Here is a 24,278-nt window from a genome sequence, read left to right as displayed (position 1 = left end):
CTACCAGGTTAGCGATGCCCCCATCCTGTCGCTAGATTTTGCCACTTTTTTTTTTTTTCCTGACAATGTTTAGTTGTAATGATAGAGCCACGTTTTTGCCTAATTGTTTTCTCTAAAATTCTGCAATATGTTGGAGTTAAAATGTCAGGTCAGTACAATACTGACATCTGCTGGTGGGTACAGTGTACTGCATTTTCCAATCTGTAACTTACAGATCAATACAATACTGACATCTGCTGGTGGGTACAGAGTATTGCACTTTCCAATCTGTAACTGTCAGATCAATACAATACTGACATCTGCTGGTGGGTACAGAGTACTGCATTTTCCAATCTGTAACTGTCAGGTCAGTACAATACTGACATCTGCTGGTGGGTAGAGAGTACTACACTCTTCATACTGTTTCTGTTAGGCCAGTACAATGCTGACATGTGATGGTGGGTAGAGAGTACTACACTCTTCATACTGTAACTGTTAGGCCAGTACAATACTGACATCTGCTGGTGGGTAGAGAGTACTACACTCTTCATACTGTAACTGATAGGCCAGTACAATGCTGACATGTGATGGTGGGCATAAGTACTGCATCATGTTAAAGTGGGGTTCCACCCAAAAAAACAAAAATACCTGAAAAATTCTAAAAAAAAACCAAACATTTGGATATTTTTTTTTTTACTTACCTCTAAATGCCTGTTGCTAGGTGGTCCCTCGTAGTCTGCCTCTTCCTTTGCCTGGGCCGGTGACATCACTTCCCCCTCGGCACAGGAAGGGCTCCGCTCTGCTCCCTCCCTCCTGTCAATCATCTGGGACCCATTACAGGTCCCAGGTGATTGAGCGGCCAATCACGTCGCGCGGCACCGCTCACGCATGCGCAGTGCATGCCAGGCTGTGAAGCCACAGCCCGGCGCCCACAGTTGAAATGCCAGCGCCGACGAGCGGAGGGGGGGGACGAGCGGGGCTTCGATCCCCCGCATCGCTGGACCCAGGGACAGGTAAGTGTCCAATTAAAAGTCAGCAGCTGCAGTATTTGTACCTGCTGACTTTTAATTTTTTTTTTTTTAATGGACCCCCTGGGTGGAACTCCTCTTTAAGCTGTGGCTATTAGATCAGTACCATGCTGACATCTGCTGGTAGGTGGAATGTACTGCATGATGGGAATTGTAACTGTTAGGTCAGTACAATGCTGACATCTGCTGGTGTGTATGAGTACTGAATCACTTTTAGCTGCAACTATTAGATCAGTACAATACTGACATCTGCTGGTTGGTATAATGTACTGCATATTCCAAGCTGTAACTGTTGGATTAGTACAATACTGTCTGCTGACAGTTAGTGGTAAGTAATGCAAGCTGTAATTGCGAATTCAGTACAATATTGACATCTGCTGGTGGAAAGTGAGTATTGCACCCTCTAAGTTTCTCAATGCGAGTTTAGTACAATATTGACATCTGCTGGTGGGAAGTGAGTTTTGCACCCTCTAAGTCTCTCAATGCCAGTTTAGTACAATACTGACATCTGCTGGTGGAAAGTGAGTATTGCACCCTCTAAGTCTCTCAATGCCAGTTTAGTACAATACTGACATCTGCTGGTGGAAAGTGAGTATTGCACCCTCTAAGTCTCTCAATGCCAGTTTAGTACAATACTGACATCTGCTGGTGGGTATGTCGTACCGCATGCTTTAAGCTGTTCATCTCAAATCAGTGTAACTGTGATATCTGCTGGTTTTTAGCGTGTACTACAGTTTACAAGCTTGTAATTGGCATTGACGTATTCTAAAATGTATGCAAGCAAAGCCTACAAAAGGACAGAGGGTATTACGTGGTCCAGTGCTTGCATAGAGTAATGCTGACATCTGCTGGAGGAAGGTAAGTCTTATATCCATAAAAAGCATGCAATCACCACTTTAGCTCCCTGCTGCCACCTTCTGGTAGGTAGAAGGCACTGCGTCTTCCAAGCTTATAATTGTATACATGATGCAAGTTATAGGATAGTTCCACTTGTCTGCTTGCTCCGCACATGTAATCCAACCTCCTTTATTGTCCCTTATGTAAAGGGCCACCAAATATCCTTGTCCGCCTATATAAATCTAGTGTACGGTGAGAGCTGTCAATAGCGTCCTTCCTTCTTCTGCTCAGTAGGTGGAGTCAATGGCGTTCATGGTGGAGTCCATTTCATGGCGGAAGGACACCCTGGCTTTCCCGCTGAAGTAGGCCCGGTTTGGTTGTGAGTCCGTATCGCTGCCCACGGAGTTGGTGGAGCGGAGCCTAGGCTTCTCCTCCACGGGAGACGGGGTAGGTGGCTCTGTGGGGGAGGAGAGGTAAAAAAAAAAAATTAGGAAGAGCTTTGGATAGAGTGGGTGAGGAATAATGAGCCTGCAATGTCCACTTCTCTTCATACACCAGGTAGGGTGTTGTGGGCACTACAGACAGTTCTCGTTTCACAATGATGCCCCACTGCGCCCCATGAGCACTCACCTTCCTGAGTCTTGCTCTTCTTCCTCTCTTTCCTCCTTCCGTACCAAGGGAAACACTGCAGAGCCTTCACCCCCATACTGAGCTGAAAGAGAAATATAGATTATCATTATATATAGATATAACATGGGGGTCCAGGCACCAAATGATCACACAGAGGACCCCTGTACAGATATAGGGGGTCTCAGCACTGAATTATCCTACAGATTACCCCAATACAGATATAATATGGGGGTCCCGGCACTGAATTATTCTAAGTTGACCCCTATACAGATAGAATATGGGGGTCCAATCACTGAATTATCACTAGATGACCCCTATAGAGGTATAATATGGGGGTCTAGGTGCTGAATTATACAGATGACCTGTATACAGATATAATATGGGGGTCCCGGCACTGAGTCATTGTACAGATGACCCCTAAACAGATTGGAGGGGGGGGTCTCGGCCCTTAATTATCCTAAGATGATCCCTATACAGATATAATATGGGGGTCCTATCACTGATTTATCATAAGATGACCCCTATACAGGTATAATATGGGGGTCTGGGTGCTAAATTATTGTACAGATGACCCCTATACAGATATAATATGGGTGTCCTATCACTGAATTATACAGCTGACCCCTATAAGGTATACTATGGGGGCCCCAGCACTGAATTATCCTACAGGTGACCCCTATACAGATATGACATGAGGGTCCTGGCCCTAAATTATCATACACATGACCCCTATACAGATATAATATGGGGGTCCCCACACTGAATTAGCCTATAGATGACTCCTATATAGATATAATATGGGGGGTCCTATCATTGAATTATACAGATGACCCCTATACAGGTATACTATGGGGGTCCTGGTACTGAATTATCCTACAGAACACCCCTACACAGATATAATATGGGGGTCCCAGGACTGAATTATTCTAAGACGACCCCCTATACAGATATAATATGGGGGTCCTATCATTGAATTATACAGATGACCCCCTATACAGGTATACTATGGGGGTCCCAGCACTGAATTACCCTACAGATGGCCCCTATACAGATATAATATGGGGGACCTGGCACTGAATTATCCTATAGATGACCCCTATACAGATATAATATGGGGGTCCTATAATTGAATTATACAGATGACCCCTATACAGATATAATACGGGGGTCCTATCATTGAATTATAAAGATGACCCCTATACAGATATAATACGGGGGGTCCTATCATTGAATTATACAGATATAATACGGGGGTCCTATCATTGAATTATACAGATATAATACGGGGGTCCTATCATTGAATTATACAGATATAATACGGGGGTCCTATCATTGAATTATACAGATATAATACGGGGGTCCTATCATTGAATTATACAGATATAATACGGGGGTCCTATCATTGAATTATACAGATATAATATGGGGGTCCCGGTCCTGTGCTCACCTCCCCGGGTCCTGTGAGTTTCTCTCCTGTAGATACTTGTATATTATGACAGATCTGTGTATACAGAGACATACTTCTCATACCACACATACCTCCTGTCACTCACACTCATTATACGGACGTACAACACCCTATTCCCCTCCCCCCATACTGACACCCCCCCCCCCAGGGCAGCCTCGCCCCACTTGGATCAATAACCAACCACGGCGCCTCTACAGGAAACAAAAACCAAAAAAAATGGAAGAAAAGGATTTAAAACTTAAGAAGTGCCGTGCAACCATTGCTGGGGGGGAAAGTAGAAGGGAAGTGGCTGCAAAGAGGCTGCATGAGATCAGCATCACAGAGAAGAACAAAGTATCAAGGTGAAAACTTACTTACATGCAAGCAGAATAAGTACCTGACCTGGTATCAGACTATTCCAGCCCCTGTACATCAGAGCTCAGACTGGGAGAGGCCGATTAAGTATCAAGAACCAATCTGGTGTGTTGCAGTGAAAGGAGCATGCTGATAGGATGCGCTTGCAAAGTGCCCCAGAGATAAGAGCATGGTGACAGCGAGATGAGCTCATCACTGTGCTGCTTCTCCTTTCACTGTCAAGTCACAGGCTGGGGGGGGAAGCAGGTTGAATGAAGCCGGTCATCACACTGAGGACCTCTAGTGGCAGACAAAGATGACTGCAGGGAAGACCTCTGGATTGAAGGCAAAGCTGATTCTTGTGAGTTCTGCTTGAACTTTCCTGGAGTTCTGCTTTAAGGTCTGATTGGCAAAGGCTCGGTGCAGCAAAAAAAAAGCGGTATTCAACTCCAAACCAAGAATGGGATATATTACAGCTTACCAATCATTAGAGGTGGTGGCTGCTTTAGTTTTCTTTTTTTGTAGGCTTCCCCTGTTCTCACCTGGTGATGTGACCTGTAACACACCTCCTGTATTAGAGCCCCCCCCCCCACACTCTGGGTGAAGGAGCACAGAGGGGGGGCAGACAGCTGCATTGTCAGTCAGGGGGGGGGTTGGTGTTAGTAGATTTAAATACACTAACAAATTGAAGCTGATTTCCAGCTCATTAATCAAACAGTTGTTTTAATTTTTCGGGATGAAGGTTTTATACTAATAAATAAAAGCCGATCATTGTAAGCACCCCCTGTCAGTTCTAAATGGTTTGCCTCATCTCTGTAACTGCTGGAGAGCTTGTTCTTTTGAAAAAAAAAAAAAACACTGGACTGGCTGGATCGCCAGATGAAAACAGAAAAGAAAGAAAGAAAACGAATGCGGCCGTCACATGTAAGAACTGGTAAGCTGCAGTATAATAAATGTTTGCAGCGGGAGGTTCATGTGCAGATTTGTGCTGGCAGATGATTGGCAGGATATTGCTGTTCAATTGAATAAAAGTTTTTTTTTTTTTTTCTTTTTCAGGAGAAACATTGTTGCGAACGTTCAGACTGATGACATCACAGCTCACAATAAATCTTTCCAGAGAGAAGAAAAGCGAAACGACTGTCACCTGACACAGACGGGGGTCAGGGGCCACAGGGATCAGCACAGCGGGGGCCCCCAAGGCTATTCTCAGATTAACTAAATGAGCCTTTAATTCCTATGGGGGGGGGGAGGGGAGAGAGTCTAAGACCCCTCTCACACTGGGGTGCTTTGCAGGCGCTACAACGCTAAAAATAGAGCCTGCAAAGCACCCTGAAAGAGCCGCTGCTGTGTCTCCAATGTGAGAGCCCCGAGGGTTTTCACACTGGAGCGGTGCGCTGGCAGGACGCTGAAAAAAAGTCCTGCTAGCAGCATCTTTGGAGCGGTGAAGGAGCGGTGTGTGTACGGCTCCTTCACTGCGCCTTCCCATTGAAATCAATGGGGCAGTGCGGCTATACCGCCGCTATACTGCAGCAGCGCTTTGCGGTGGTTTTCATCCTTCTGCGGCTGGTTTTTAACCCTTTCTCGGCCAATAGTGGGGGGGGGTAAAAGTGCCCCGCTAGCGGCCGGTAAAGCGCCGCTAAATAATAGCACCGACGCACCCACCGCCCCAGTGTGAAAAGGGCCTAAAAAAAATTGCAGGCTAAAGCACTGAAAAATCAAGTGTTTTAAATCCTGACTTGCGTCGCTTTCCCTTTAAACAAGGCTACTTTCAGACTGGGGCGGGCGTGCGTCGGCAGCAAAGCGGCGCTATATTTAGTGCCGCTTTAACGTCGTTTTGCCGGCGCTATTCGGCTGCTAGCGGGGCGGTTTTAACCCCCGCTAGCGGCCGAAAAAAGGGTTAAAACCACCCGTGAAGCGCCGCTGCAGCGGCGCTTTGCCGGCGGGGTTTGCGGCGCTGCCCCATTGTTTTCAATGGGAAGGGGCACTTTAGGAGCGGTGAATGCACCGCTCCTATAACGCTGCAAAGATGTGACTTGCAGGACTTTTTAGAGCGTCCTGCAAGCGCACCGCTCCAGTGTGAAAGCCCTCAGAGATTTCACACGGGGTGAATTGAGCAGCTCTTTTTTTAGAGCGCTTTGCAGGCGCTATTTTTAGCGATATAGCGCCTGCAAAGCGCCTCAGTGTGAAAGTAGCCTAAAGGATTTAATCCACTTGTAATCCGCCTCTGAGCAAATCTGACCCTCCAGGAAGAGTCAATTTTCCAGCAAAACCCCCCCCCCCCCCTTCCCTCCCTTTGCATACAATAATATTTAATAATATCATTATTATGATTATTATTAATAATAATCATAATAATAATAATATTAATATATTAATATTAATAATATTATGATCATCAATAGCAATAGTAATAATAGTAGTGATAATAATAATATCAACATACACAGTGGGGATGGAAAGTATTCAGACCCCCTTACATTTTTCACTCTTTGTTATATTGCAGCCATTTGGTAAAATCATTTAAGTTCATTTTTTTTCCTCATTAATGTACACACAGCACCCCATATTGACAGAAAAACACAGAATTGTTGACATTTTTGCAGATTTATTAAAAAAGAAAAACTGAAATATCACATGGTCCTAAGTATTCAGACCCTTTGCTGTGACACTCATATATTTAACTCAGGTGCTGTCCATTTCTTCTGATCATCCTTGAGATGGTTCTACACCTTCATTTGAGTCCAGCTGTGTTTGATTATACTGATTGGACTTGATTAGGAAAGCCACACCCCTGTCTATATAAGACCTTACAGCTCACAGTGCATGTCAGAGCAAATGAGAATCTTGAGGTCAAAGGAACTGCCTGAAGAGCTCAGAGACAGAATTGTGGCAAGGCACAGATCTGGCCAAGGTTACAAAAAAAATCTGCTGCACTTAAGGCTCCTAAGAGCACAGTGGCCTCCATAATCCTTAAATGGAAGACGTTTGGGACGACCAGAACCCTTCCTAGAGCTGGCCGTCCGGCCAAACTGAGCTATCGGGGGAGAAGAGCCTTGGTGAGAGAGGTAAAGAAGAACCCAAAGATCACTGTGGCTGAGCTCCAGAGATGCAGTCAGGAGATGAGAGAAAGTTGTAGAAAGCCAACCATCACTGCAGCCCTCCACCAGTCGGGGCTTTATGGCAGAGTGGCCCGACGGAAGCCTCTCCTCAGTGCAAGACACATGAAAGCCCGCATGGAGTTTGCTAAAAAACACCTGAAGGACTCCAAGATGGTGAAAAATAAGATTCTCTGGTCTGATGAGACCAAGATAGAACTTTTTGGCCTTAATTCTAAGTGGTATGTATGGAGAAAACCAGGCACTGCTCATCACCTGTCCAATACAGTCCCAACAGTGAAGCATGGTGGTGGCAGCATCATGCTGTGGGGGTGTTTTTTTTCAGCTGCAGGGACAGGACGACTGGTTGCAATCGAGGGAAAGATGAATGCGGCGGCCAAGTACAGGGATATCCTGGACGAAAACCTTCTCCAGAGTGCTCAGGACCTCAGACTGGGCCGAAGGTTTACCTTCCAACAAGGCAATGACCCTAAGCACACAGCTAAAGTAATGGAGTGGCTTCACAACAACTCTGTGACTGTTCTTGAATGGCCCAGCCAGAGCCCTGACTTAAACCCAATTGAGCATCTCTGGAGAGACCTGAAAATGGCCGTCCACCAACGTTTACCGTCCAACCTGACAGAACTGGAGAGGATCTGCAAGGAGGAATGGCAGAGGATCCCCAAATCCAGGTGTGAAAAACTTGTTGCATCTTTCCCAAAAAGACTCATGGCTGTATTAGATCAAAAGGGTGCTTCTACTAAATACTGAGCAAAGGGTCTGAATACTTAGGACCATGTGATATTTCAGTTTTTCTTTTTTAATAAATCTGCAAAAATGTCAACAATTCTGTGTTTTTCTGTCAATATGGGGTGCTGTGTGTACATTAATGAGGAAAAAAATGAACTTAAATGGTTTTAGCAAATGGCTGCAATATAACAAAGAGCGAAAAATTTAAGGGGGTCTGAATACTTTCCGTCCCCACTGTATATATATATATATAACTCATCTATCTATATCAGTAGCAATAATATCAATAATATTAATAATCATAATATCATCATCGATATCAATAGTCATATTGATAATAATAACATTATCATCAATTTTAATAATATTATTAATGATATCATCATCAATATATATAGTAATAATAGTAGTGATAATAATAAGAATATCAATATTATTATTAATAACAGTATTAATAATAAAATAATATCATCATCAATATTAACAGTAATAATATTATATTATTATTAATAATAACATCAATAATAATATTGATATTCTTATTTATTGATATTATTATTATTATTATTATTATTATTATTATTATTATTATTGATATTGATGATGATAATATTAGTATTAATAATATCATCATCAATATCAATAATAACATCATATTAATAACAATAATATCATCAATATTAATAATAATATCAATAAATCATGATTGATATCAATAGTCATAACAATAATAATAATATTATCATTATTACTATTATTATTATTATTATTATTATTAATAATAATAATAATAATAATAATAATATTATCATCATCAATATCTATAGTAATAATAGTAATGATAATAATATCAATATTATGAATTATTAATAATAAATCATAATAATAATATCAGTATTAATATTAAAAATAATAAATTAATTATTATTAATAATAATAACAACATCAATATTATTATTATTGCTGTTATTATTATTATTATTATTATTATTATTATTATTATTGATATCGATGATATTATTAATATTACTATTGATGTTGATATCAATAATAATATTATTATTATTATTATTAATATCATCATCAATAACAACAGTAATAATAACATCATCAATAATAATACTAATAACAATGTCATCAATATCAATAGTAATAATAATAATAGGTGCAAATCTGCTCCCAAGGGCCATCCAACTGTTTGCTTCAGGACTGGGGGCTCTTGAGAGACAGGGGGCTGTGATGATTTTTAGGAAGCTATGTACAGCCCCCTGCTGGCCCCTCCCACCAGCCATGATCTGCCAGCATTGCATATAGACACACAGAGACCCAGTGATGATGTCAATGGACCTAAAATAATGTATGCCATGAAAATGGAAAGGATTTATTTTAAAAATGTCCTCAGCATGTTTATCAACGAGGAGGAAGGAACCAGGGGAAAGCTAAATAAAAAATAGACTATAGAATAAACTTCAACTTAAAAAAAAAAAAGTGAAAAACGTCTGTTTCCCTTTAAAGGAAGTAAATCGATGTCCCTGCTGCTGGATAGGAAATGACAAACGGTGAGAAATGAGATCTGGAATGTTAATGAAGAGGGATAATCTGAAATTAGGGGTGGTCCAATTAGTCCTGAGATGTACCCAATCCCTAGGGGCCCCTACAAAGGACTGACTGGGGGCCCGTAAGTCTGCAGTCCGGGGATCCCATCTGCTTGTGATTAGCGGGAGAATGAAGGTTGGTGTCTGGAATGGGAATGGTGTCTATGTGCTTCTACAGATGACCTTATAGGGCCAGAAAGCGCTATTCTTCTGATGGAGGAGCCGCGCTATTTTAAGTTACAGCCTCCTGTCTGAACAATACCGGGGCCACCATAGACGGGACATTAATTACAAGTACAACATGATGGCACAATGACATGCTAATGCATACTACCTGTGCTATGGCTCAAGAGCTTACACTCTCACACCAGTCCCTGCCCCCAAGAGCTTACAATCTAAGGTCCCCAATCTTATACACACACACCTCTGATGTGATAGGGGACCTCTGATGTGATGGGAGGACTCTGATGTGGGGGGGGGGGGACCTCTGATGTGATGGGGGGACCTCTGATGTGATGGGGGGGACCTCTGATGTGATGGGGGGGACCTCTGATGTGATGGGGGACCTCTGATGTGATGGGGGGGACCTCTGATGTGATGGGGGACCTCTGATGTGAAGGGGGATCTCTGATGTAATGGGGGGGACCTTTGATGTGATGGGAGATCTCTGATGTGATGGGGGATGGGACCTCTGATGTGATGGGAGGACTCTGATGTGATGGGGGGGTCTCTGATGTGAAAGGGGGACCTCTGATGTAATGGGGGATCTCTGATGTGATGGGGGGCCTCTGATGTGATTGGGGGCTTCTGATGTGAAGGGGGGACCTCTGATGTGAAGGGGGACCTCTGATGTGATGGGGGACCTCTGATGTGATGGAGGATCTCTGATGTGAAGGGGGACCTCTGATGTGATGGGAGGACCTCTGATGTGATGGGAGGACCTCTGATGTGATGGGAGGACTCTGATGTGATGGGAGGACCTCTGATGTGAAGGGGGAATTCTGATGTGATGGGGGACCTCTGATGCGATGGGGGACCTCTGATGGGATGGGAGGACCTCTGATGTGAAGGGGGACCTCTGATGTGATGGGGGACCTCTGATGTGAAGGGGGACCTCTGATGTGATGGGGGACCTCTGATGTGAAGGGGGACCTCTGATGTGATGGGAGGACCTCTGATGTGAGAGAGGATCTCTGATGTGATGGGAGGACCTCTGATGTGAAGGGGGAACTCTGATGTGATGGGGGATCTCTGATGTGACGGGGGACCTCTGATGTGATGGGGGATCTCTGATGTGACGGGGGACCTCTGATGTGATGGGGGACCTCTGATGTGATGGGGGACCTCTGATGCGATGGGAGATCTCTGATGTGATGGGAGATCTCTGATGTGATGGGAGGACCTCTGATGTGAAGGGGGAACTCTGATGTGATGGGGGCCTCTGATGTGACGGGGGACCTCTGATGCGATGGGAGATCTCTGATGTGAAGGGAGGACCTCTGATGTGATGGGGGATCTCTGATGTGATGGGAGGACCTCTGATGTGATGGGGGGCCTCTGATGTGATGGGGGGGATCTCTGATGTGATGGGAGGACCTCTGATGTGATGGGAGATCTCTGATGTGATGGGGGACCTCTGATGTGATGGGGGGCCTCTGATGTGATGGGGGGGGATCTCTGATGTGATGGGAGGACCTCTGATGTGATGGGAGATCTCTGATGTGATGGGGGGACCTCTGATGTGATGGGGGGACCTCTGATGTGAAGGGGGGCCTCTGATGTGATGGGGGGCCTCTGATGTGATGGGGGGCCTCTGATGTGATGGGGGATCTCTGATGTGAAGGAAGGACCTCTGATGTGATGGGGGACCTCTGATGTGATGGGAGGATCTCTGATGTGATGGGGGGGAACCTCTGATGTGATGGGGGACCTCTGATGTGATGGGGGATCTCTGATGTGATGGGAGGTCTCTGATGTGATGGGGGACCTCTGATGTGATGGGGGGACCTCTGATGTGATGGAGGACCTCTGATGTGATGGGGACCTTTGATGTGATGGGGGACCTCTGATGTGATGGGAGGTCTCTGATGTGATGGGAGGTCTCTGATGTGATTGGGGATCTCTTCTGTAATGGAGGACCTCTGATGTGATGGGGGACCTCTGATTTGAAGAGAGCCTCTGATGTGATGGGAGGATCTCTGATGTGATGGGGGACCTCTGATGTGATGGGAGGACCTCTGATGTGATGGGGGGACCTCTGATGTGATGGGGACCTTTGATGTGATGGGGGGGGGGACTCTGATGTGATGGGAGGACCTCTGATGTGATGGGAGGACCTCTGATGTGATGGGGACCTTTGATGTGATGGGGGGGGGGGACTCTGATGTGATGGAAGGACTCCGATGTGATGGGGGACCTCTGATGTGATGGGGGGACCTCTGATGTGATGGAGGACCTCTGATGTGATGGGGACCTTTGATGTGATGGGGGGGGGGGACTCTGATGTGATGGGTGATCTCTGATGTGATGGAAGGACTCTGATGTGATCACATACTATACTATACTCATGGCCCGTGTCTCCTACCTCCTGCACGTGGTGGGGGACACGGGGACCTGACACTCCCAAAACTGCTGAATGCCAAAGAGACTGGTGGAGGCTGCAGTGCTGGGATAGAGAGGAGGCACAGACTCCCAGAGAGGGAATATAATACCTCTTGTACTGGGGAAAAGAGCCATTAGGATTTTTTTTAGAGATCCTTACAGGGTCACTTTAAGGCATGCTAGAGTGACCTCTCAACCAGCAATCAACTTTCAGAGTTATCCTCTCTGCAGTGTAACTTCAGCTCTCTGCCCCCTGCTTTCTGACAGCTCAGACATGCTTTATAAACTCTGGAATTTGAACAGATGTAGAAAAAAAGAGGGCTGTAGATAAACAGGTAAAACCTATGTAGGAGGATTTTTTTTCATCTCTGTGTATCACCTGAGGCCAGTCACTTCACTGGGTACATGTAACGGTTCACATCCACTTTAAGTGTGTCTTAAAGCAGGGAGGCAACAGGGACTTCCTGACCATATGATCCTTGTGATTGGCTGTCACAGTGGTCACATGATTTCAAGCCTGTCTTGCCAACTCCTGATTGCAGAGACTGTGAGCTGCCCGTGACAGCTTGGTCACTGTGCTGGGAGCGTGCATTGGACGTGCTCTCAGGGCAAAAATTTTGGACCCCCTGCCCCCCCCCATGGAAGCGTATGTGTGGAGTGTGGGAGCTAAGGTCCACCCACCCTGCCACTGCATACATATATGTATAAATGTGTATGTATATACTTTTGCTAAGAGGTACACATGCTGTTATGGTCTTCCACTAACTTATATTTAGAACTAGCACGCAGATCAAGAAAGTAAGAGAAAAGTCAGAGAAGAGTCAGAGAAAAGTGAGAGAAAAGTCAGAGAAGAGTCAGAGAACAGTCAGAGAAGAGTCAGAGAATATTCAGAGAAGAGTCAGAGAAGAGTCAGAGAAAAGTCAGAGAAGAGTCTGAGAAGAGTCAGAGAAAAGTCAGAGAAGAGTCAGAGAAAAGTCAGAGAAGAGTCAGAGAAGAGTCAGAGAAGAGTCAGAGAAAAGTCAGAAAAGAGTCAGAGAAAAGTTAGAAAAGAGTCAGAAAAGAGTCAGAGAAAAGTCAGAGAAGAGTCAGAGAAAAGTCAGAGAAGAGTCAGAGAAGTCAGAGAAAAGTCAGAGAAGAGTCAGAGAAAAGTCAGAAAAGAGTCAGAGAAAAGTCAGAGAAGAGTCAGAGAAGTCAGAGAAAAGTCAGAGAAGAGTCAGAGAAAAGTCAGAGAAGAGTCAGAGAAAAGTCAGGGAAAAGTCAGAGAAGAGAAAAGTCAGAAAAGAGTCAGAGAAAAGTCAGAGAAGAGAAAAGTCAGAAAAGAGTTATAGAAAAGTCAGAAAAGAGTCAGAGAAAAGTCAGAGAAGAGTCAGAGAAGAGAAAAGTCATAAAAGAGTTATAGAAGAGTCAGAGAAGAGTCAGGAGTTATAGAAAAGTCAGAAAAGAGTTATAGAAGAGTCAGAGAAACGTCAGAAAGAGTCAGAAAAGAGTTATAGAAGAGTCACAGAAAAGTCAGAGAAAAGTCAGAAAAGAGTCAGAGAAGAGACAGAGAAAAGTCAGACAAAAGCCAGAGAAGAGAAAAGTCAGAGAAAAGTCAGAGGAGAGTCAGAGAAGAGTCAGAGAAGAGTCAAAGAAGAGTCAGAGGTTTCTAATTCGGTGACGCAATGTATGGAAGCCAGGAAAGCAGCATGCCAGCAGATTATGAAGTTGGCCTTGTATTGGTTTAGGATAGTTCAGTTGCTGTTGATGACAGCACTAGGACGGGGATATCAGAAACAGACGTGAATGCCTCATCCAGCGGCGCCCAACATGAGAAAAAGGTGATCACATGAGCCCGCTGAGCTCTTATCTCCTGCATGCCGACCTGTGTCCTACATACATAGAATGTACACGGTGGGGTGTGCTCCTCACACCTGAACCGGACAATCCAGTCTGCAGTTCCCCCGGCTAGGCTGAGGCTGTGACACCCTGAGGTGTGAAGGAGAGGCAGGGGGCGGGGCCCCTGGCTGCTAAAAATGGGACTTGTTGTCAATCTCATTAATATTAAACAGATGACAATACTGGGATTAGTTCCCAGAACAGGTGACACCCTTACACTGCATTTGCATTCCCATTATAGGGTTTGGTAAACGTATGCTAAAAAAATCACTCCATGCATATGTATGTTATTGTGCGTTGTCTCGCCACACACATTCATCTCAATGGGCAGCCCTATGCCTGGGAAATGCAGAAAAGTAGCTCATGTGGCTTTTATGATCTGCAAGCATTGTGCCACGTTTTTCACAGGTTCAAAAAAATGCTAGCGTGTGATTGCAGCCGTGGGCTCCATTGACATGGAAGTCTTGGTGCTCATCCATGTGTGTCGGGGGACATGCGCACTATTCTGCACTTTCCTGACAGGCACAGAAACGCGTTTCTCTCTAGCAGACATGCAGGGGTGCTATTGATTCCTACCGGTGTCTTGCCAAGAAGGTTCCCCCAGCGGATAAGGACCCCCCCTGTACTGCACATGCGTTGCGCTTGCGCAGTACGAACGACTACGGATCCGCCGAAAATTGCCGAAGAAGAACAGCTGATCGTCAGCTCTATACGGCGCCTGCACACTACATTCTACCCTATGTCCACGTTAAAGCCCCACCATCCAAGTGGACATAGAGTGGCGAGGGGCCTGTTACAAAGTGTTTTTTTTTACTATAGTCTTGGCACGCAGGCGCCGTGTACAGCTGACTCCGGTGTTCAGCTTCGGCTCTTTTCGGCGGCTCCCTTGTTGTTCCTACTGCGCAAGCGCTGCACCTGCGCACTACAGGGGGGGTCATTATCCGCCGAGGGGAACTTTCTCGGCAGAACACCGGCAACCCAACACGTCCTCAAACATCTACGTTTCAGCATGCGCCAAATCACAGAATGCCGCAGCATCATACAGTCTGGTGTGGTGGGATTGTACAAAAGCCTTGGAGACTCTTTTCTCCCTGTAACTTGTATGTGGAATAACCCATTAAGATGAATATTTGTATGGCTGGGTAGTATAGTTATGGGTATGGGTAGTATTTGTATGGGTAGTATATGAATAGTTGGGTAGTATGATTATGGGTATGGATTGTATTTGTATGGGTGGTAAAGTTATGGGTACAAGTAGTTTGGATAGTATTTGTATGGGCAGTAAGGGTAAGTAATATTTGTATGGGTAATATGGGTGGGTAGTATAGGTATGGGTATAAGTAGTATGGTTGGGTAGTAGGTAGTATTTGTATGGGTAGTATAGTTATAGGTAGGAGTAGTATGGGTAGTATTTGTATGGCAATACAGTTATGGGTATGAGTAGCATGGGTAGTATTTGTATGATAGTATAGTTATGGGTATGAGTAGTAGGTAGTAGTTGTATTGGGTAGTATATTTATAGGTAGGAGTAGTATGGTTAGTGTTTGTATGAGCAGTATGGATAGGAAGTATTTGTATGGGTATCATAGTTATGGGTATGAGTAGTATGGATAATATTTGTATGGGTAGTATAGTTATGGGTATGAGTAGTATGGGTATTATTTGTATGGGTAGTATAGTTATGGGTATGAGTAGTATTCATATGGTAATAAAGTTATGACTATGAGTAGTAGGTAGTATTTGTATGGGTAGTATAGTCTTAGGTAGGAGTAGTATGGGTAGTATTTGTATGAGCAGTATGGATGGGAAGTATTTGTATGGGTAGTATAGTTATGGGTATGAGTAGTATGGGTAGTATTTGTATGGGTAGTATAGTTATGTACATGAGTAGTATGGGTAGCATTTGTATGGTAATATAGTTATGGGTATGAGTAGTATGGGTAGTATTTGTATGGTAGTATAGTTATGGGTATGAGTAGTATGGGTAGTATTGATAATATTTGTATGGGTAGTATTTGTATGGTAGTACAGTTATGGGTATGGGTAGTATGGATAATATTTGTATGGATAGTATAGTTATGGGTATGAGTAGTATGGATAATATTTGTATGGGTAGTATAGTTATGGGTATGGGTAGTATGGATAATATTTGTATGGTAGTATAGTTATGGGTATGAGTAGTATGGGTAGTATTTGTATGGTAATAAAGTTATGGGTATGAGTAGTAGGTAGTATTTGTATGGGTAGTATAGTTTTAGGTAGGAGTAGTATGGGTAGTATTTGTATGGTAATAAAGTTATGGGTATGAGTAGTAGGTAGTATTTGTATGGGTAGTATAGTTTTAGGTAGGAGTAGTATGGGTAGTATTTGTATGAGCAGTATGGATGGGTAGTATTTGTATGGTAGCATAGTTATGGGTATGAGTAGTATGGGTAGTATGGATAATATTTGTATGGGTAGTATTTGTATTGTAGTACAGTTATGGGTATGAGTAGTATGGGTAGTATGGATAATTTTTGTATGGATAGTATAGTTATGGGTATGAGTAGTATGGATAATATTTTTATGGGTAGTATAGTTATGGGTATGAATAGTATGGGTAATATTGGTATGAGTAGTATAGTTATGGGTATGAGTAGTATGGGTAATATTGGTATGAGTAGTATAGTTATGGGTATGAGTAGTATGGGTAGTATGCTTGGGTAGTATAGTTATGGGTATGAACAGTATGGGTAATATTGGTATGGGTAGTATAGTTATGGGTATGAATAGTATAGTTAGTATGCTTGGGTAGTATAGTTATCGGTATGAGTAGTATGGGTAGTAGTATTTGTATGGGTGGGTAGTATTTAATTCTACATATTGCCAAGTGATTGCCCCATATACAGCTCTATGCAGTTATTTACAGCAGTGAATGAAATATTCATTCTCTGCCCCTCCTGTTTGGGGGGTCTCACTCCTCCTGCTGAACTACATGAAATAGATGAGACAGCCCTTATAATGACGGTTGTAGTGGGGGGGTGTATATCCCATGACTACCTGCAGAGGGGGAATCACACTATTCTACATCTAGTGGGATGACCTCAGGCTGACATTCCAGTATTGGGTGGAGAGGTCTTTGTAGGGGCCTCCTGGCTGTGGTATTGGTATGGGTTGGGGGAATAAGGAATGGATGGGATGAAGAACCTTCTTTGTGGGGAAGGTGCTGCTCCATGTTCCCTTCAGTGCTGCTCACAAAGGTGCAGGCATTAGGTCATGTGACCTCTGTGGAATGAGAAGATTGGAGCTCAGAGTGGCTGATCGGTGCCAATCAGGAAAGGCCTGAGAGTTTGATGATGTGGGCAGCACTGGAGGGAGCCTGGCGCAGCATTTCCACCATTTCAGTCCACGAATATTGATGGAAGTTGGCCGCTCACTGAACTCCTTTCATGGTTAAGTCTTCCATTGCTGATAGGAGGCAGAGTAGCAGGAAAGTCTTCATGGGGATTTTACTATCTATTTCAGATAGGTTACAAAGATTCAAGCTTACCATAAATAGTCTTATCACTGCGCATTACTAAATATCTCTGTTTCCATGTGGAGTGTCATTGTATGTATTTGCTGTGCCTGGCTAGAGCACTTCTTATCTCTAATGACATGAAACACCCACAATGCTCCTGATAGCCAGAAGGGAAGGATGGGAGCTCATGGGGCTTTCATTATTTTACTTCCAAGAAAGAGGAATCTTTTAAAGGCACAATCCACCTTTTGGACCATGTTTCATTTTTTACGCCCATATTAAGGTGAACAGGAAACGTGGAAATAATGATACTACAAGTCCCATCTTCAACTGCATAGCACGATGACGTCACCACAATTTTATTCCAGAGGCACTTTGCATCTTCCTGGCGGATCCTGCTTTTTTATTTTTCTCTGCCTATACAGTTGCATTATCAAGGCCTAGAAATAATGATACTACAAGTCCTTGTTTACTATGTGATTTGATTCCTCCATCTGTCCTCCCCTCCTGTTTGGTGCTAGTTATTTCAGCAGACTCAGAGCTGTCACTCTATAGTATTCCTTTTGCTCCTCCCCTGGAAGCTACATTTAGCAAGGAGAGGGGTGGAGGAGCTGGGCCAGCACAGACAGTAATTAGACACTCCCAGAGGAGGATGGGGATATGATTTGATAATATTTTATTGCCCATCGCTGCATTTCCAGGGTCAAAAGAATTCTGGGGGGACTATCACTGGAAAAGCTGGTGGCCGAGGATGATCACCTGCACAGGGTCAGCCATAGCCGAGAGACACATGTGGCGTCCGAGCCACTGGCAGATGTGGAGGAAAGGAGACGGCTGTGTAAAGGAATAAAGCCAGCTTTGTCTCATCTCCCCGGCTCTGGATGTTATAAGCGGAGCGTTAATGGGAAATTCAGATAAATATTTGTGTGTCTGTAATCCCCGGGAGCCCACACTGCCCATTAATGGAGGAGGAGGAGATGCAGCCATTTTCCAGAGCTCCCTTAACCCCTTTCCCCCCATGGAACATGTGAGATGTGAGGACCAGACGGTCTGTATGTAGAGGAGAAGGTTCTCTATATAATGAATAATTGGAAGTGTTTGTGTACTGTATATTATAGACTTGTATGGATATGTGTTTTCTATTTTTGGGGCTCTAGACCAGTAAGGTTCAATTTCCACATTTTTGGCTTTCTCCGTACTGTCCGGTCTTTTTTTTTTTTTTTACTTTTTGCATACTTTTTTTTTTATCTGAGCTTTTAAGATGGATCTTGCTGGGAGGAATATCAGATTTGGTGCCAGTATATTGAAGGGGGCTGTAGGGGGAGCTACAATCTCAGTCCCCAATCTCTGACAAGTCTCCTGCAGGATGTCTCTCTTCAACCACACCTGTCTGACTACCTGACCGTTTCTTGTATTATTTCCAATGTCTCCGACCATCTACTGTACTTTTTCCATTCTCTGACCATCTACTTATAGTATGTCTTGTCTCTGACTGTTCGCTGTAGTGTGACCAGTCTTTGACCATCTACTGTAATATGTCCAGTCTTTGACCATCTACTGTAATATGTCCAGTCTTTGACCATCTACTGTAGTATGTCCAGTCTTTGACCATCTACTGTAGTGTGTCCAGTCCTTGACCATCTAGTTTAATTTGTCCATTTTTTAACCATCTACTGTAGTATATCCAGTCTTTGACCATCTACTATAGTATATCCAGTCTCTGACCATCGTATATAGTATGTCCATTCTTTGACAATCAACTATAGTATGTCTGTTCTTTGACCATCTACTATAATATGCCCATCTACTGTACTATTTCCATTCTCTGACCATCTACTTATAGTATGTCTTGTCTCTGACTGTTTGCTGTAGTGTGTCCAGTCTTTGACCATCTACTGTAATATGTCCAGTCTTTGACCATCTACTGTAGTGCGTCCAGTCTTTGACCATCTAGTTTAATTTGTCCATTTTCTAACCATCTACTGTAGTATATCCAGTCTTTGACCATCTACTATAGTATATCCAGTCTCTGACCATCGTATATAGTATGTCCATTCTTTGACAATCAACTATAGTATGTCTGTTCTTTGACCATCTACTATAATATGCCCATCTACTGTACTATTTCCATTCTCTGACCATCTACTTATAGTATGTCTTGTCTCTGACTGTTCGCTGTAGTGTGACCAGTCTTTGACCATCTACTGTAATATGTCCAGTCTTTGACCATCTACTGTAATATGTCCAGTCTTTGACCATCTACTGTAGTATGTCCAGTCTTTGACCATCTACTGTAGTGTGTCCAGTCTTTGACCATCTACTTTAATTTGTCCATTTTTTTAACCATCTACTGTAGTATATCCAGTCTTTGACCATCTACTATAGTAAATCCAGTCTCTGACCATCTTATATAGTATGTCCATTCTTTGACAATCAACTATAGTATGTCTGTTCTTTGACCATCTACTATAATATACCCATCTACTGTACTATTTCCATTCTCTGACCATCTACTTATAGTATGTTTTGTCTCCGACTGTTCGCTGTAGTGTGTCCAGTCTTTGACCATCTACTGTAATATGTCCAGTCTTTGACCATCTACTGTAGTATGTCCAGTCTTTGACCATCTACTGTAGTGTGTCCAGTCTTTGACCATCTACTTTAATTTGTCAATTTTTTTAACCATCTACTGTAGTATATCCAGTCTTTGACCATCTACTATAGTATATCCAGTCCCTGACCATCGTATATAGTATGTCCATTCTTTGACAATCAACTATAGTATGTCTGTTCTTTGACCATCTACTATAATATGCCCAGTCTTTGACCATCTACTGTAGTGTATCTAGCCTTTGACCATCTACTATAGTATATCCAGTCTTTGACCATCTACTGCAGGGATATGCAATTAGCGGACCTCCAGCTGTTGCAGAACTACAAGTCCCTTGAGGTATAGCAAGACTCTGACAGCCACAAGAATAACACCCAGAGGCAGAGGCATGATGGGACTTGTAGCTCTGCAACAGCTGGAGGTCCGCTAATTGCATATCCCTGATCTACTGTAGTATATCCAGTCTTAGACCATCTATTATAATTTGTCCATTCTTTGACCACCTACTGTAGTATGTTCAGTCTTTGGCCATCTATTATAATTTGTCCATTCTTTGACCACCTACTGTAGTATGTTCAGTCTTTGACTATCTACTGTATTATGTCCAGTCTTCGACCATCTACTGTATTATGTCCAGTCTTCAACCAGCTACTGTATTATGTCCAGTCTTTGACTGTCTAATGTATGTCCTGTCTTTGACCATCTATTATAGTATATCCAATTTTTGACCATCTACTATAGTATCTCCAGTCTTTGACCATCCAATGTATGTCCAGTCTTTGACAATCTACTGTAGTATATCCAGTCTTTGACCATCTACTGTAAGATATCCCGTCTCTGACCATCTACTATAGTATATCCAGTCTCTGACCATTTACTGAAGTATATCCAGTCCAGTCTCTGACCATCTACTGTAGCATATCCAGTCTTTACCCATCTACTATAATATATCCAGTCTTTGACCATCTAATGTATGTCCAGTCTTTGACCATCTACTATAGTATATCCAGTCTTTGACAATCTACTGTAGTATATCCAGTCCTGACCATCTACTATAGTATATCCAGTGTCTGACCATCTACTGTAGTATATGTATATCCAGTCTAGTCTCTGACCATCTACTGTAGAGTATTTAGTCTTTGACCATCTACTGTAGTATATTCAATCTTTAACCATCTACTATAATATATTCAGTCTTTGACCATCTACTATAATATGTCCAGTCTTTGACCATCTACTATAGTATGTCCAGTCTTTGACCATCTACTATAGTATATCCAGTCTTTGACCATCTACTATAGTATATCCAGTCTCTGACCATCTACTGTAGTATATCCAGTCCAGTCTCTGACCATCTACTGTAGCATATTTAGTCTTTGACCATCTACTATAATATGTCCAGTCTTTGACCAAATACATAGCGTGTCCAGTCTCTGGGATTTGGACTTGAGGTGTATTTTGTGGCAAGAGTTTGGTGTATTTTGTGGTCAGAGTTGGGTGTATCTTGTGGTCAAAGTTGGGTGTATTTTGTGGTCAGAGTTTAGTGTATCTTGCGGTCGGAGTTGGGAGTATTTTGTGGTTTGAGTTGGGGGCATTTTGTAGTCCGAGTTGGATTTGGGTGTATTTTGCAGTCGGAGTTGAGGAGAAGAATGTTGGATGGAGAAAAGAATGTTGGAAGGATGGAGGGATCTTGAGTTTGAGAGGTTTTGGTAACAGCTGCATTGTGTCCGCTGTGTAAATAGGGAGACTGTGAATAGATGGAGGGGGATGGGAAAGAGCTGAGCTGGAATTGGGGAAGAGGGGACAGAACTGAAAGAAAAAGTTTTACAGAAGAACTTCAAAATGTATTTTAGGGCCCTTCATAAAATTCATTCTAAAAGGGAAAACAAAAAAATTGCTGTTCCAATGTATCATTGAATATACTGTATACCCGCACAACAGAGAGTCCCTATGGTGAGCGTTCCCTCCTTTAAACTAAGAAGAAGACGTGTATAACATTCGATGAATACACATGATGTAAAAAGCTCAAAGCACCAATAAACTTACATAGGGTTGTCCATGGCTACATAGCTTTAGAATGGCCGTATGAACCAAGAGTGTATCAAACCCATATATTCCAATGCCCAGGAAATGGTTTAATCTGACCTCCAGCCTTCCCTGGTCTTATTTTGCCATGTCTTGTACCTGTGCGATCTGTCCCCACTCCCCAATTTACCTGGACAGTCCTGTATCTTGGCCCTCTGTCCCACCAATGCTGTGTCCCGGCCAGTGAGAAGGCATCCCAATTATAAGCCAATCCATTCATAAATCATAAATCAGCCAATTCATTATGAATGAGCTGCCAATGCACCACTATGCGTTAGTGCATATGTTAAAGTGGTTGTATACCCCCAATGCGGAAGTTGTACCTATAGGTAAGCCTATAATAAGGCTTACCTATTGGTACTGTAAATGTCCCCTAAACGTGCGCCGTTTAAGAGGTATTTACCTTGTAGTGCGCTGATGATGTAATCGGCACATGCGCTGTGAAAAAATGGCCCTCCTTGCCGTGACTGACGGCTCCCGCACGCATGCACGTGAGTGATGTCACACCACTCCAGCCAATCACAAAGCGGGAGTCCAAGGCCCCAGAAGGAAGAGGGGCGAAGATAGATGCGGCCACCAGCGGGGACATCGCGGGCTTCGTTTGCAGGTAAGTGGCACATAATGGGCTAGTATGCGATGCATACTAGCCCATTATGCTTTTACTTTGTAGGGGAAAAATGAAGAAGTAAAACCCATCAGGGTTTACTTCCTCTTTAATGCAATAAGGCAGTCCATTTGAAAGGCAGCCCATTTATAAGCCAGTCTATTTATAAAGAAGCCAATTCATGAGGCAGCCAATTTGTAAGACAGCCTATTCATTATGAATGGGCTACCAATGTGATAAGACAGCCCATTCATAAGCCAGTCCATTCATAAAGCAGCCCATTTGTAGGCAGCCCATTTATAAGCCAGTCTATTTATAAAGCAGCCAATTCATGAAGCAGCCCATTCATAAGACAGCCTATTCATTATGAATGGGCTACCAATGTGATAAGACAGCCCATTCATAAGCCAGCCCATTCATAAGACAGTCCATTAATTATGAATGGGCTGCCAATGCATCACAATGCATAAAAAATGTAAATGATTGTGGTGGAGTACGTTATAGCACATACAGTATGTTAATGCTCACTGTGATAAGGCATCCCATTCATAAGCCAATCCATTCATAAGGCAGCCCATTTATAAGGCAGCCAATCCATTATGAATGGGCTGCCAATGCAACACTATACATTAAAAACTGTAAATGATGGGATATGCATTGTGGCGCAGTGCATTGTGCTCTACTGTACAATAAATGGCATTGCCATGCATTGTGGCATATGCGTTAACATGTGTGTTTTGGCGGGCGTTGCCACAACGCACAAATGTGAATGAGCTCTTCCTCTCACTTTGTGTCTTCAGGAGAAAAATAAATAAATAAAAGCAAAAGCACCCAATAGGGGTTCTAACCCTTCAACACTCCATCCAAAAACTAACAAACACTCTGGTTTTAGATACATCCTATCAGAGTGTATATAAGACCTTGAAGGATGTGTTCAGACTGCAGAGGATGTAAGATCTGTGGAAGTAAAATGATCCGACTCTGACCTCTCCGCAGGAGGACTGACCCCAAGAGCTCACATTCTCCCCCTCCAGGCACCCCCCCCCTCACCTTTATCCTGCGTCTACGGGCCAGAGGGGCCCTCCGCACGTCCTCACTCCACAGAATTCCCACCAGGACCCGCGCAGAGAAAACTGGTTTGTCCACATCCTAAAAAAGCAGCCGGGCCGAGGCTGTGTCATGTTACCGTCCTGTGAATGGCGCCTCTGTCCGCTTCTACGAAATCTGACTATATATGTATAGATGGGGGGAGGAGGGGGAGATGTACACGGTATTTATCATACCGTCA

General features: G+C 43.5%; 1 protein-coding gene across 2 annotated transcripts in view; it reads right to left on the bottom strand.

Moving 5' to 3' along the window:
• Nucleotides 1–270: 270 nt before the first annotated feature.
• LG03H17orf114 (linkage group 03 C17orf114 homolog) overlaps nt 271–24,278 on the bottom strand; it is a 34,517-nt gene continuing 10,509 nt past the window's right edge. The window contains exons 2-3 of one of the 2 annotated variants that reach the window (XM_073623014.1): nt 2,475–2,551; nt 271–2,301 (exon numbers count right to left, since the gene is read on the bottom strand). In XM_073623014.1, coding sequence (XP_073479115.1) covers nt 2,132–2,301; nt 2,475–2,550 — 246 coding nt within the window. In that variant the 5' untranslated portion in view covers nt 2,551 and the 3' untranslated portion in view covers nt 271–2,131. Of the gene's footprint in view, nt 2,302–2,474; nt 2,557–24,278 lie in introns of both variants that reach the window. The other variant, XM_073623013.1, reaches the window with a different exon arrangement.

Source organism: Aquarana catesbeiana, linkage group LG03 (assembly GCF_042186555.1).
Source record: "Aquarana catesbeiana isolate 2022-GZ linkage group LG03, ASM4218655v1, whole genome shotgun sequence".
NCBI classification, from domain to species: domain Eukaryota; kingdom Metazoa; phylum Chordata; class Amphibia; order Anura; family Ranidae; genus Aquarana; species Aquarana catesbeiana.
Note: the sequence above shows the minus strand (reverse complement) of the source record. Positions and strands in the feature narration are given on the sequence as shown.